The sequence below is a fragment of the Marmota flaviventris genome, chromosome 5 (assembly GCF_047511675.1).
Source record: "Marmota flaviventris isolate mMarFla1 chromosome 5, mMarFla1.hap1, whole genome shotgun sequence".
NCBI classification, from domain to species: domain Eukaryota; kingdom Metazoa; phylum Chordata; class Mammalia; order Rodentia; family Sciuridae; genus Marmota; species Marmota flaviventris.
The window spans coordinates 58,701,561-58,718,014 of record NC_092502.1 but is presented as its reverse complement, the minus strand read 5'-3'; the positions used below and the strand labels follow the sequence as shown (position 1 = coordinate 58,718,014).

At 32.9% G+C, this 16,454-nt stretch overlaps 1 protein-coding gene across 1 annotated transcript in view; it reads right to left on the bottom strand.

Annotated features, from left to right (window-relative positions):
* Positions 1-686: 686 nt before the first annotated feature.
* Slc27a6 (solute carrier family 27 member 6) overlaps positions 687-16,454 on the bottom strand; it is a 55,919-nt gene continuing 40,151 nt past the window's right edge. The window contains exons 6-10 of the mRNA XM_027949364.2: positions 11,142-11,232; positions 8,500-8,698; positions 7,343-7,440; positions 5,578-5,708; positions 687-863 (exon numbers count right to left, since the gene is read on the bottom strand). Of these exons, the coding sequence (XP_027805165.2) occupies positions 687-863; positions 5,578-5,708; positions 7,343-7,440; positions 8,500-8,698; positions 11,142-11,232 (696 nt within the window). The remainder of the gene's footprint in view (positions 864-5,577; positions 5,709-7,342; positions 7,441-8,499; positions 8,699-11,141; positions 11,233-16,454) is intronic.

Genomic DNA, 16,454 nt, shown 5'->3' with positions numbered 1-16,454 from the left:
CTGAATACCATATCCTGAAAATGGACCACCAGACTTTCTATTCCTCATATCAGCTTTCCTGATCTGTTGTTTTGTATTTTTACTTTTCTTCTATAATGTTCATGGATTTTAAGATAAAAAGAGACATGAGTTTCCTTTAACATAAAGTTTACAATTAATACTAAAACAAAGACTCAAAACACACAATAATGAAGATGGTTTTATTGAGCAATAGGATAGGACACATAAAAATAAAATATTTGAATAAAATTTAACCATTTATTAAAAACTAGAAACTTTACATTAGAAAATACTTTTCAATGATTGTCTAAATGATTAGCTGCTTGTTTATTATTTAAAATATTTAATATTATGACAATTATTTACTTATACATTGAATCCCCAAATACGTAAAAAATTAGCTAAAGTTAATTAAAGCAACACAAATCTTACTAAATTAAATTACCTTGCACATTAAGGAAACAAAGCATGTGCTTAATGTTAGTTCCTTTTAAACAGAGTAAAGATTCACGTATATATAGTTTCCAGCCAATGTTTGATAGGTTAAATGTATTAAATGTATTTTTATTTATTTCCAATTTATGATGGATTTATCAGAACAAAATCCCATTGTAAGTCAAGAAGCATCTGTACTCTCCTCTTGGTCTTCCTAGAAAAGTACAAGAAAATCCCATACATACAAAAGTTTAAAGTTTTATCTCCCCTAATATTATCTGATCATAAAGTTCTTTGGTCAAAGGAACATAAGATTTTTTCAAGTTATCCATAAAGTAAAGTGGATCAGAAATTTTCATAGGATTAAATCCTTCTTCCACCAAATGAAACTTCTGTAGTTTGAATGTCCCCGTGGTTTCCATTTTTTCCTATAAAATAATTGTCAGGATGAGTGGGAATATTTATTACTATTTATAATAGGTATTATAGGCAAAAAATATTTATCACCATAGACTATAATATTTAATTATAACATTTTTATATCTAATATCTTCTGCATATTTACTACTAATTTAATGTTAAAATTTTTAAATGCTTTAATATTTAAAACTTTAGTTTCATATACATGTAAACTTTATTCAAATGTTAACTCATTCAATATATAAAAATCATGAACATAACCAATAAGCTTTTCACAAGTATGTTCAAAACACATAGCTTAGCATTTAATTCAATGCCAGTACAATATTATGTACAAAGAAGACTTTCAGAAGAGAAAATTTAAAAGCAATACAGATAGCAATTTCTGATACAAATACACAAAATACGTTACAGGAGGCAGAATACTGTAAGAACCAGCCTGACCCTGTCTAGTCCAATCTAAGTTTAAAGAGTTGTGTAGTGCCCGACTTACATCTTAATGAGTAATTGTGGTTGTTTGGAAATAATGTGAAAGTTTTTTTTTCTTTAATTTAATGTGCATTATGTTTTAAATGACTACAAATTTGTTAAACCTAAATACTTGTAAGTTTATTTTGACCTAATTAGTCAATAAATGAGTGTTTAGGCATCTTTGTTTTTTCTTTTTTGACCCAAGAATGCCTAACAAAATTATACTGAGACATCCCAGGTTCCATGAATGTAGAAAGTTTTAAGAATCTCTGCTTTAAAAGTTTTAAAGGATATGAGTGTATCCCTTATGGAGAGTTGCCAATATGGAAAACAACCCTGCTTAAATGAGATGATCTGTCAAGATCCATATAACCCATGCAGTATTCTATGAGCAATTTGGTCATTTTATCCATCCATAAGGATTAACTCAAGAGTCAACTGCACTTCAAGCCTTCTTCTTGCATCCCTCTCCCTGCCCCTGACCAAAAACTGTCTTCCCAGAATTAGATGCAGCTATAGAAACACATGTCATTTTTTCTTTTTTTAAAAAATAGAACATCACCACAATTATACAATTAAGTGTTCTGCCTTGCAAAAATATTTAATATTATACAAGGTATATTTTCCTAGGCTATATAATTTTCTTCAAATTAATACTTTAAAAATTGGCTTTCAAGACACTGGAATGGGGAAGAATGTTTTGAACAATACTGTAAAAGCAGAGGAAACAAAAGCAAAAATAGACAAATATGATTACATTGAAATAAGTTCCCGAGAAACCAAGGATACAACCAACAGAGAGAAGAGACACATACAATATGGAAGAAAATATTTGCAAACTATACATCTGAAAAAGGGTTGACATCCAGAATATGTAAGAAACTCCAAAACCTTAATAGCAGCAAAACAAATAATCTGATTTTTAAAAATGGACAATAGATGTAAATAGACACTTATCAAAAGAAGACATGTGAATGTCCAACAGCTATATGAAAAATGCTCAAGATATGAATCATCAGACAAATACAATTTTAAACCACCAAGAATAGGTGTTATCAAAAAGACTAAAAATAACAAGTGCTGGAGAAGATATGGGGGGAAGGGAACCCTTGCATACTGTTGATGAGAATGTACATTAGTTCAGCTGTTACAGAAACTGTACAGGTGGTTATTAAAAAAATTAAAAGAACTATATACTACTGGGCATGTGTCTAAAAGAAATGAATCAGTATGTTGATGAGACAGCTGCACTTTCATATTCACTATAGCACCATTCACAATTGCCAAGACATGGACACAACCAAAGTGTCATTAACTAAATGGACAGAGAAAATATGGCATACACAGAATGGATTATGATTTAGCCATAAAAATGAACAGAATTCTATCATTTAACATGGAGATCATTATGTTAAGAGAAATGTACCTGATATAGAGACTACCACATGATCTGACTAATATGTAGTGCCTGAAAGAGTTTTATCTAGAAGTTGAAAGTAGAATGGTGGTTACCAGAGGATGGGGAGAGAGCAAGGCTGGAGAGAACTGTTGCAGTTAGATCAGAGCAAGAAGTGCTGGTGTGTTCATGTACAGTAGGGCGACTACAGATAACAATACTGTATAATTCAGAAAGTTAAAAGAAAATAATTTTCAAGGTTTTTCCATAAAGGATAAATGTCTGAGGTCATAGATATATTTGACTTCATTTAAACATTACATAATGTACACATGTATCAAAACATCACATGGTATTCTATTAAAATGTAATATTTTCATGTTTTTATCTATCAGTAAGAAAATAGATTTTAAAATGGATTTTATAAGGTTGTACCTAATTATCATGTTTTAATTATTTTTGCATTTATTCTTGAGTTTGTAGAGAATACAGAATTTTACTATTATTTATAATAGTAAAAGATCTCCTTACATGTAACATTTGTACATCTTTTATCACTTTCTAGAAATAAATTTCCAGAAGTGAAATCACTAAATTAAAAGATTTGGTAACTCTTAAAGAGTCATATACTACCAAATAATTTTCTTTTTTTTAATATTTATTTTTTAGTTTTCGGTGGACACCTAAGGATCAACCCAGCACCCTGCGCATGCCAGGTGAGTGTGCTACCGCTTGAGCCACATCCCCAGCCCCCCAAATGATTTTCTAGAGAGGTCACACTTCATATTTCCACAAGTAGATTGAAAGAACCAAGTCCTTTTTTCCCCCACATTACTGAATATTATCATATTTTAGAAGTATGGGGGCTTGGGGGCGTTGCTTAGTGGTAGAACACTTGCCTAGCATTTGGATGGTCCTTTTATCTCTAGCATGAAAGATAAAAATAAAAAGTAAATTATTGGCAAAAATGAGTCCTCTTTAAAAAAAAACCTGTGCTAGATTTTTAATAAGATAAATAATGTTTTATGAATTTTCAGAGGCAACTTAACTTTTGAACTACTTTTATCAGATTATTATTATGATTAATTTAATAAATGTTTTGACTGCTGACTAAATATTTGGTTTTGTGCTAACTATAGCAAATAAATACTGAAATAGACATAACAGTCATGGCCTGTTCTTTTCAGATAGTTAATGATTTTAAAATATTTTCTAAACTTGTGCAAAGCTGATTGAGTCTTCTGGAGAAGTCCTACACCAGAATATTTCTTCAGCTTAATTAAAGTGAATTTTCAGTTGCCCTAGAGGAATACTGTTTAAAATATTATCTATATTATCTGCACTATAAACTTTTTAGTCCATCAAAATATGTTATTTGGCGGGTAGGTTGTAGAGGGACAGGAGGGAGCTAGGTGTGGTTATAAAAGGACAGCATGAAGGAACCTTGTAGTGTTGGGATTATTCACATCTTCCTGGGGGTCATGGATGCATGAAGCTATGAAGGTAATAAGAGTGGATAGAAAATAACACACAACATGTATGTGGATAAGTAAAATAAGAGAAATTTAAGGGCATAGGTTGGTTATGTCAATATCCTGGTTGTGATAGATGTGACTTGGTAAAAACTGGGTAAAAGATACAGAATCTCTCTACTTAATTCTTAAAACTGGATAGGAATATACAACCATCTTAATAAAAATTTCAATTAAAACATATTACTAGCATTTAGTATTAGAGTGGATTGTTATGGAGATAATCTGAGATAATGTAAAACTCTCAAAAATGAAAAAATATATAAATTAATTATGTACTGATGAGAGTCCAGATGAGTGTCCTATTGGACATAAACAGACTTGGCTGTGAGTATTTCTTGGCAAATGCTTAAAATGAATATGAGCTGGGTGTGGTGGCTCACTCCTATAATACCAGCAGCTCAGGAGGCTGAGGCAAGAGGATCGTGAGTTCAAAGCCAGCCTCTGCAACTTAGTGAGATCCTAAGCAACTTAGCAAAACCCTGTCTCTAAATAAAATATAAAAAAGGGCTGGGGATGTGTCTCAGTGGTTAGGTACCCCGTGTTCAATACCCAATACAAAAAGAAAGAAAGAAAGAAAGAAAAGCAGAATATAATATACCTACTTCTCTGTTATTCTCCAATATGGATGTAATATAGATATAATAAATATAGTAAAAAAAAAGTCTGTGTGACTGCATATACTAACTTTGGGAAATTGTATTTGATGCATAATATTAAATAAATAAATGCTTGAGTTAATGGTAAGTGAAGTTACCTGTAGCCTGGTAAATTATTTTTCTTTATACTGGTAGCCCAGTAAAAAACACACTCATCCTAAAACAAATGAACTCAGAATTCTCCAAAAGAGAAGGAAGTTGGAGTTCTGAACAGAATAATAGAACTAAAAGCAGGATTCCGTCAAGCCAATTTCCTTCAGGTTCTGTGCACATTCTGCCGACACTTTGATGTCAGCTTGGTGAAAACTAATTCTAGGTAAATGACACTGAATGCATTCATAAGATATATTCAAGGTGTGGTTTCTGCTTGTCACCTTTGCTGGGACCTTCACTTGGCTCTCAGGTACCAACTGAAGAGGAAGAGAACAATTCTATAATCAGGATAAAGACATATACATCCTAGCATTTCACCATGTTTCCTTCTTTCTCAGGTTTCAAATATCGCATTGATTAGCATCAATTCTGTATCCCTAAGCTTTTCACTGAAACTTTGTAATATAAAAGTGCACATATTATCTAAAGGCTACAATATGATTTTTGCTCTTCAACTACCTCTTGGTTTCCTGGTCTCAAATTTGATAGTAAATTTAGCTTGTAAAATTACCTGAATTCTTAAAAATCGTGGGCAGGCGTAAGCTGGTAGAGATGTTACAACTTGTTCATAAATTTTTTCTAAGTCTAAAGACTTATTTGGTTTTAAAATAATAGAAGCCATTCCAGCTTTTCCTTCATAACCTGAAAAAAAGTTTGAACTATAATCAATTATATAAATATTAGATGAATTGTTAAAAATAGACCTGTTATATATTCATCCATATGAAGAGACATTAAATCTATTGTAGAGATAACAATGCGATAGTAGCATGAGTGGGGCTATGTCCTTCTCTGAGAGTAGGCTCAATCTCTAGAAATAAATGAAGAATAGGAAAGTCTAGAATTTATCCTGAATTGTCCACACTACAGGAATAAAATAGATGGAATATGAGTGGCGCATGCCTGTAATCTCAGAGGCTGGGGGTGGGGGGGCGAGGCAGGAGGATCTTGAGTTCAAAGACAGCTTCAGCAACAGCGAGACACTAAGCAACTCAGGGATACCCTGTCTCTAAATAAAATTCAAAAAAGGGCTGGAGATGTGGCTCAGTGGTTAATCGGCCCTGGATTCAATCCCTGGTACCCCCCTCCTCCCAAAAAAGAAAGAATGGAAAATACCATAAAATATCTATATTTTGCATCCTACCAACAATAACACAAATATTAAGAAAGAATTTTCCTTTGTACACATATGAATACACCACAGTGAATTTCCATATCACATACATCCACAAGACTAGGATCCTAATTATAATAAGATGTGCTCCATGTTGATATAAATTGTGAAAATTGACTATGCTGTCATGTATCACTAACATGCACCCACTAACCAGTTTGTCATAGGTGTCCCCATTTGGCACTGTATGGTTTCATGTCATATTTGTTGATGTGACATTTCCAGTCAACTCAAAAATATATTTATACCTTTTTTTCAAAAAAAGAAAAAGAAAGATTCATTTGAAGGTGAAAGTATTCTGGCAGAAATATACATTTTAAGTATTAACTCAAAAAAAACTAAGGGCACATTTTTAACTTAAGAAAACAGAAACTGCTATTTTTATAATTAATTCTATATATTGTATACTGCTTATCAAACCATCTACAGATCTTTATAAGGGGTCAAAATGTGCCAGAGCCTTTCTTCAATACCCAATGGCCATTTATTAAATAAACACTCCCCTCCACTGCTCCGCCAGCCAAACACTCCCACTCCTGGTATCCTGTCTACCACAAGTGTTATCCAGAAGTCATTGTCATTTATAAGAAAAAAGAATTAAAAGACTGAAGGTGGATGTTTGTTCTATGACTCCAAATCCTGTCACTTTTCTGTGCCGTTTTCACCACCATAAAAAGATCCTCATACACATACTTATAAAGACAATGAGGCCACACAAATTTTAAAATAATTCTTAGAGACCCACCTTAAGTACAAGTCATTGTAAGCATTTCACTAGAACATTTCTGTTCAGTGGCATGTACAAATAGCAATCATTAAGAGAAAAATAAGACTATTGAGAAGCTTCAATTATTTTCAAGCAGGGAGTCACTAACCAGAACATTCTCAAACTCTGTTTAAAAATGCACACAGACATCAAAATTCACTTGGTAACTTTCCCCTGATGAGTCAGTGGAATTTGTTAGCTTAATGAAGTATATCACTTGCTAAGACAAAGGATATTTATTTTAGCATATGAAAATCAGATTAGTAAAATAATTTCAAAACTAAAGAACAGTTGTACACACTATTCAGGGTCCTTCCAAACTTGACATACTCATACCTGACACAGTCACACCATAGACATTTGTTTCCTGTATGAAATCCAACATCCCAATAACATCTGCAACCTCTGTGGTTGCAACATTTTCTCCTTTCCATCTAAATGAAACACAAATTTCAATTAGTGCCTCATATTTGAAAAACTAGGTGCCCAGTTTTAATTTTAGTGCCTTGTATTTGGCTCCATGCAAGCACCTAGGAACCAAAATTGCTACACTTTTCAAAACTAAAAGCACTTCTGAGGAAGCACTTTGATCATAATTCAACAAAGTCAGCATCTGTGTGTTGGTTAAAGTTACTTTAGGTCTTTTTGGTACAAGTTTATCATTATTCAATGTTTTATAATATGTTATCAAAACAAAAAAATAATAACAAAGATTATCAATACAAAAATCTTATTTGGTAAAATAACAAGCATAAAATCTTCCCCATCTCTAAGGTCAATTATGTAAAGAATTGACAGAAAAGTTATAGCTGTCTTTTAGTATACTAACTTTAATTTCTAAGTACTAACTCCTTAATGTCCTTTAATTCATATAAATAAATATTTTATTTTAATGCAACTAATTTTATGTAAAGTGAGTTTATAACATGGCACATGAAGGCAATGAAATAATATTAAATATAACTATATTTGTTAAATACTCACTATATGCCTTCAGTATTCAAGCATTTGTTAATACTCACTATATGCCTTCACTATTCTATAGTCATTGTTTAATAAAGCAAACTAATGGTATAGGCCTAAAATGATTTCAGGGAATTTAAAAAAGGAAAACAAAATAGAAGAAATGGAAATTTCTCTTTCAATATTTTACCATCAGATCAGAGTTAGACCATATTTGACTAAATTGGTTTTCTGTTTTAATCCTACCACTTAGATATCACATCTGTCAGTTTTCTATTCCAAAAGAGAGCTCATGGATTTGGACTTAACGGATTCATTAAAATAATTACAAAATTTTATATCAAAATTGAACTTACAGTTTAGTCTAGAAACAGATAACTGATAAAGTTTTAAATGGGAAGGCATTATGCATTATGAAAATGAAAGGGCTCTGTCTTCCCTGAAAGCTCCAAGCATGTGGTCTCTGATATTTCCAAAGAAGCATGCTTCACAATTATAGAACAAGCCGGGCATCTAAAGGTCGTTCATACCTGAAAGTGTCTCCAATACGGTCCCAAAAATAAAGGAAATTCTCCTGATCTTGGACCATTAAGTCTCCTGTGTTAAAGTAAACATCTCCCTTCTTAAAAACATCAAAGAGTAATTTGTTTTTTGTGTGCCTGTAAGACCCAGCATAACCAAAGAAGGGATTCTTTGTATTCACAGGAGAAATGAGAAGTCCAGGTTCTCCTGCAAGAGAAAAGGGCAATTTTGCAGCCATCTGATTAAAACTATTGTTATACACACTATGAACATATCTAAATCACATCTGGCTAACACAATCAGTGTTGCACATCTGGCTTTCCTTTGAACTTTATTCTACTTGACATCACTCTCTTGGCATCTGCATCTTATACATCCTTTCAGATTACCACAAACACATCACTTTAGAAAAAACAATGAAAAGGGAGTTGAATACAAAGGAAAGATGCTTAAAATCTCAGATGGAAGGCACTAGAGCCCAGAGGAATGAGGTTACCAAAATCAAAGAAAGAAATAGATCTAGAACTCAAACTAAAGTTTTTGTGTAAATTGCCCTCTCTGATCTTAATACTATGCTATTATAAATTTAAGAGAATGGCTTATTCCTCTGGGATGTTATTATGGAAATCCTTGGTAGAAAAGAAATGAAAGATCAAAAAGATTTTCCATCCCATGAAATGTTTAGTTCTACTTATATTTAGACACATTATTTGAAATAATTTTTCAAAAAAAATTATTTAAATGAATCAAGATTTTGCTAAGCAATCTACAAGGTAAAAGCTACTTCTAAAAGAGTTTGGTAAGAAGATAAGATGCAAGTATCAATCACTTCCCAGAAGTCTTCAAGGCTATTGCCCCCTTGCTCTGCCTGCTATAAATCAATGCAGGGTCACCTGACATTAGAAAGGGTTGTCTTATGGCAAAGTGTAGAGAAATTTCTTGCATTATATCACTTTCATTGCTGTTACCCCTCTACTCTGCTCCAATAGCAGCTGTTTCATTCTCATTCACAACATCATTGTTAGCCCTAACATCATCAAATTATAATCATTACCGTGAGCACACTCTGAGTACCAGCCACCATTCTGATAGTGTTACATACCCCATTTAATCCTCATCATAAACTTGCAAGAAAGGCCTTCATTTTAAAGGTGAATAAACTGAGGCAAAAAAGGTAAATTGCCTGAAGTCATACAGCTATCAAATGTAGGCATTGGAGGGTTTTTATTTGCTTTTAAAACCGGGTCCCTCAGACTGTAAAGCTTCATCTCCATCCTCTATTCTGTTAGTCTCTATGCCCTATATTTCTGACTTTTACATGACTCTTATATTTACCTTAAAACTTATGTCCTTTTTTTGTCTTCCTTAGGACACAGGTGTCAGTTTCTTCTCTGAAAAACTAATTATTGCATGTTCTTACATAGATTACAGTGTATTTATATCTTCCCTGTTTAGGCATGATTTGCATTGTGAAGACATACTGCCTTAATGAAAAATATATCAAGTACCTCTTTATGAGAATTCCAAAAGAGTGAAGTAGACATTTGGGGCCAATTGGCTTTTTAAGTTCCAATGCCTGATATTGTACTAATTGTAATAAAACATACTAAAGAAAGCTATTTAAGTTCTTTATAATCTCTTCAGAAATTCCTTTTTTTTCTAAAATGGACTATGTCTATAAGAGTTAAATTAGAGAAACTTACTGATAAATACCCCTCAGGCTTGAAATTTATAGATTTTCCAGGTTTTCTTTTTAATAAGTAAATCCTATTTTTTTCAATCTGTCAATTACCAGAAATATGGGGATGGGGGTAGGTAGGGGAGGTTTGTTACCTTTCTCTCCACATTTGAAGTGAACATTTAGAAAGTTATCTCTGAAATGTAGTTTGAGGCAGAAAATAGTAATATTGGACTGAGTTATTTAGATCACTAAAAAATTCTGAGTACACATTTATACATTATTTTCTAGCTTGATTCTGTTCAGTTAATTGGGGCATTTGCTTTTATTAAAATTTCTAACCTAAAATTATAAGAAACTCTATCTTGGGAGAGGAGAGAAGCAAGAGAGGAGAGACAAGAAGGGGAGGGGGAGATGAGGAGAAGCGAGAAGGAGAGGAGAGGGAAAGGGAGGGAAGAGGCAGAAGGTAATAACCACAGGGATTTACACATCCATCTCATTTAGTTGACAAAAAACAGCTTCATGTAATAGACATTGCTACCTGTAGTTCACATAGGAAGAAACAGACTCAGCTTTATTAACCTGCCCACACTTACAGTTTCCAAGTGTAAGAATCCAATTTTGAATCCAAGCCGGTCTGACTTTTCAGTATGTCCAGAAAGATAAATCCATCAATTTTTATATTATTGGGTGGTTTAGGACATGAGACATATGCCAATATTACAAACTAGAGGTGACAGATTAAGAAAAATATGATCCAAATAGTAACCACTTTTCAATTTTAACAATTTTTCATCTGAGTGACCCAGTGAGGGCTCTTAATATCTAATCACTGAACCATTCCATCTGTCTTTAATTTCCAAATAAGTAAAACTACTCATTAGAACTAATGATTTTTTCCTAACTTCAATAATCATTACACAGAAAGTTAATAGCTCTCCTTCATGAGACTTCTTCAAATATGAGTTTTACCTTTTTTCACTTGGCTATACCAGTCCTGTTCATTTCTCAAAGGTTCATCTTTCTGAAAATCATACTTTATCAAGTGGAAATTGAAAAAAAGCTGCAAAAACAAAATTAAGCAAACAGAAAATATTTATTCACTGGTAGTAGATCTCATCCTCAGTTGAAATAAATAGAGTGTGAATTTATCAAACAGGCCACTTTTATTGATGAAAATTAAATTAATATTTGAACATCACAACTGAAGGTATTAGTAAATAGCATGTCTTCACTGGCTTTGACTTTCGTTTCCTTTGAGTTTCACTTTGCCTTAGAAACTACTACTATATTTTAAGTATGAATCCGTGATGTCAAGAGACAGAAGCAGTCCGTGCATTTAATTACATACTCTTATGCAGGCGAAGGGATCATTTGTGTGATTATTTGAAACACCTTTTGAAATTAAAAAAAAAAGATTCAACAGCACTCAAATATGAACTATGTGTATGCCAGGATTTTGTTGCTTGTTTTTTCTTCATAGTCTTCAGACAGGTGACCAAATGACTAAAACGTATAGCCACTTGATAATTGCATTGGACTTTCCCAAAGGCCTTCCACACTACTACCCCTAAACTAACACTGGGTACATAGGCATACCATTTGGGTCTGAGATGACCAATTTGTTAGAACATAGTCATCACACTGGTGTCTCCTCTCATTTCCAATATTTCTACCTACTCTGCTCCTGCAATGTCCATGTTACCGTGCTATACGAACACACACATGCACTAAATATGACCCGGGAGAGAACTACAGGTTGGTTCAGTTCAATCCCTCATTTTATATATAAGAACTGAGGTTTTACGCACCAGTAAAGCAAGTAATTTTTTTTATACTGAATTAGATAATAGTTAACTAACATAGAAGAAATAAAATGAAGTAAGAGAAAGTAGTAAGAAAAAATAGATAGGAATAGCGGGGAGGTAGGAGGAGAAGAGAAACTAATAAATAGAAAATGAGTGTGAAAAGATGAATAATAATATTACAGAGATAAATGTAACAGTATCATTTAGTATTAATGATAAAACACATCATCTCTGGTTTTTGAGCTTGGTAAAATCAGGGTGTGACAAGAATCATAATTTGCTATTTGAATTAAAATATAAGACAGAGCAACTAATATCAATTGATCAAAACACTATGCTGAGAGCTGTATTTAATTCAAGTATCAAAATACGCTATGAGGTAGAAATTAGTCTTATACTTTTCTAAGATTAGAGCCAATGGAAGAGGCAACAGAGCAAATATTACAGTTGTTCTTGACATAAAGATGATTAAAATGCGAGTTTGCATCTTGTTGGTCTTTCTCTGTAATTGGGATAACAGGATATTGGCCCCTTGCCTAATTGCCAGTAGAAAGATTGCAGAAGTTCTGGAACTGCCATTATCATCTTGGTCAAATAAGAATAGAGCTCTGTTCATTACTCATTCTTTTCTCTCCTGTTTCAGCATGCTTTATATTTTGGATCATTTCCCTAATCCTTGTGATATCAGCTTTAGTGTTATTTCTTTTAGATTCACTTGGCAATAATGTGCATGGGTGAGATTCACTCTACAAAAAATCACTGTTCAATGAGACTGCTATCAGATATAGAGGACTTGATGGTTAAACACTGGGTTATTTTATAATTCAAGTGAAATTAAACATATTACAGCATCTACTAGAGGTGGCCTAGGCCCATCATTAACGTTCAGCTAGAAGCATCTCCATTTTTTTTGTCTTGCCTTCCACAGGTGACCATGAGATTACAATGACTATATTATTATAACAGAAATAAAAAGAGATACCACACTTTAAAATCGTCTGAACACGTCCAGACATAGTGGCAGGGACTCCTGTTCATAGCAGCTCTGTAAATGGCTCCCCCAGAACCACTGAGTCCACACACACATATCTACAATGGCCCTGGGAGTTATCCCACACCCCTATATATCTGGACATATTCAGATTTGTAAATGTATACATTGGAAAATGTAAACAAAAATAATTTCGTTTATTAATACACAAGGAGACTCTGATCACAGAGAAAAGTAACTTGTTAAAGTCACAAAGTCAAATAGGTGATGCAGAGCTGAGATAGAACTGGGATATGGGCTTCTGTGTAGGAAAGAATTTGATCTTACCCTAAAAGAGGTCTGGCCTTCCCTCTCAGCTTCTGGAAGGTAATCTCTAAGTCCTTGCAATGGTATTTTTGATAGAAAACTATTCATTTGTCTAAGACACTTAAGCCAACTAGATAGTAACAAAATGGTTTATGATGGGGTCTCTAAGCCACACCAACAAGATAATGTGGAGCTGGGACTTTGGATGGTTCAGCTTCAACTCCTGAGAAGCAGGAAATGGAGGACAGTCATGTGAACAGTGAACCAGATGAATATGATCAAGCCCCCAGAGGATCTGGACACCAGGCTCAGGTGAGCTTCCTAGTTGACAGTGCTCTGGGCACACTGTCACACATCACTTCCAGGAGAGAAATGTGATTCCATCTCCATGAGATAGGACTTCTACAAGCTTTGCCCTTAGGGATCTCCAGGATCTGCCCTACGGACTTCCTCCTTGGCTGATTTTAATCTGTATCCTTTAGTTATAATAAGCTATAACCATGAGTATAGTAACCTTTGGTGAGTTTTACAAGTCCCTTAGCAAATTATCAAATCTAGGTATGGTTTTAGGGAGTCCAGAATTGCGGTTGATATCAAAGGGAAGGTGGTCTTGAGTGAAATGTTCCCTAATTTTGCAGTGGGTTAAGGTTCCTTGTCCCTAAAGGATGTCTATTTTCATTTTCTGCATGTGTATATGCATAGTACAGGGCCTAGTGCATTCTAAACAAGTACTTTTCCTGGCCTTTTTTAAATTTTATTTTTTCCGAGACAGTTTCACTAAGTTGTTCAGACTGATCTAACTAAGCAAATTGGCTACCCTTCTGCATCAGGCTTCTAGGCCGCTGAGATAACAGACATATGCCACTGTATCCTACAAAGATGCCTACTTTTAAGACAACAAAAAAAGCTTAATGAAAATACGAAGGAAATGAGCCTTTTCATAATTCCCATATCTTATTTTTATATTGTGTCTATGGAGTTAGCACTATAAAAGATGAGAAAATTGCCACTATGCCTCCTACTCTCATCTCGCCTAACCTAATGTCAGAATTAAAATTATTTTATATTGTCAGGTTTTATATTTCCATTCCATTGGTAGACATAATTTGGAGCTGTTCAATTCTTTGAATATAAAGCATTGAATATAAATAGATTAAAAGCTGACTATCCAACCATTTAACGGAAGGAAATTCTTTCTAAGTTCACTTTTCTATTCTGGTTGACCAGAATGTTTCATTCAATGAATTCTCACAGAAGTATTGCATTTCTGCAAACACATGAGTATTGCATTCTTTGATTTCTTAAAACTTTGCAAAAACCTCTGCTACCTTTACACTTAAAGAACAACTTGGCAGAACTACAACCCTTAGGTGAAGACATGACTTTTTGTCAGGCTTTGAGGACTTTGCTCTTGTTTTCACGTGAGACACCTGAGCTATTTCTCACCTAAACTGTTAACACTTTGTACAACCTTATTTTTTGCACTTCAGCATCTCCCTCTGTTTAATTTTTGTTCAATAATTTTACTGAGATATCCTTGTCTGATAATCACTCTGTACCATGTTTATTTCCCTATATATGCAAGTCTTTAAGAAAGTTTTCTTATGACTCAATTATTTTCCCTTTGATCTTTTCTGCAAGAACATTAACTAAGCACATGTCAGATTCTTGTTTATGTTTATAAAATCTTTCTTTTTGCTTTATGTTATTTGCTTCCTTTTTATTATTTATGTGTGTGGCCAACTCTAATCCAATCCATCTTGCTTCCTAACATTGTTTACAGTCCATTTTGTTTTTAATGCTTTTAATGTGGTGTTCACTTTTGTAATATTTTTAGTTTCCTCTATTTTTTCTTTGAACTGAGTATATTTGCTTTTCTGCCTCTTTTGTTGATTTCTGTTTTCCATAAAACTTCCTCTCTTTGGAGCTTTTATTTTTTAAAGAGAATGTTGTTGTTATTTTTTCGAGCCTATGGAAAAAAAATGTTTTCCTAAATATTTCTTGGCCATTTTGAAGTACTTGCTATTTTGATGTGCATTCATATTTTTCAGTTGCCTTTTATTTAGCTTTATTTTCTCCACCTTTTCAAGATTAGACCCTGTATGTATTTCATATTTATCCCTTTCTGATTATTATTGGTTGTTAGGAATGGAAATAAATAATAAACATTTATTATTTCCTATTTCATAAATTTCTGTTATTTATTATTTCTTTCCTTTTATATTCTTTCAGTTTATTTTGTTTTTTATTAACATAGAGATGGATATTTAGCTCCCTCCAACTAATTTTCAGCTGTTCTTAAATGAGTCTGTAAGTTTTTAAATTGATATTTTCATTATAATTTGTCTCAAAACATCTTATATTTTCTATGATATTTTCTTTGACCCAAGGCAATTTAGAACCATTGTATTTCCAAATACCTAGATTATCTAGTTGTCCTGTTAAAAGTTTATTTCTAGCTTAAACTGTTGCCAGAGTACTTTTTGAGATTTGTTGGGATTTCCTAAGTGACCCTGTAATTTTTATTAAAGTCTCATAAGTGCTGGAAAACAAGGTGTATTTTATAGTTTTTAGATACCTGGTCCTTCATATGTTGCTTTCCAGTAGTTTGCTTATCATATTATCCAAATATTCTACATGATTGAAGATTTGTTTATTTCCCCTTGAGATCTTATTAATTTTGGTGTTATGAATTTGGTAATGTTTTCTTTATTTTCACCTTTATTCTTAAAAAATACTATTATTGAGTATAAATTCTAGTTTAGTTTGATAGTTATTTTCTCCAGGCCAGTTGAAACTATGCCACTATCTTGTGTTTCATTGTTGATATTGAGCAATCATCATTGACATTGATTGCCTTTAATTTTTAGTGGCATCTTAATATAAATCTTTATTTTTGTATATTAAAAGACTAAATATAATTTTTAAGAAGCATAAGCAATTAAAGATAAGTAGAACTGGTAGAATAAAAATACTTAAGGAAAATGTAAAGAGTAAAATTAGTTATTTCACGACCTATGTTTACTACTTAGACATTATATCATTAAACTTAAAAGTGAACAAAAAATTTGCTAGCATTAACCTCATATTATAGGGTGAAAATACAGGCTATGACTGAGGTTTCCATAATCTGTAACATCATAGTTCACCTACAGCCACCATTTATTTACACAATCTCCC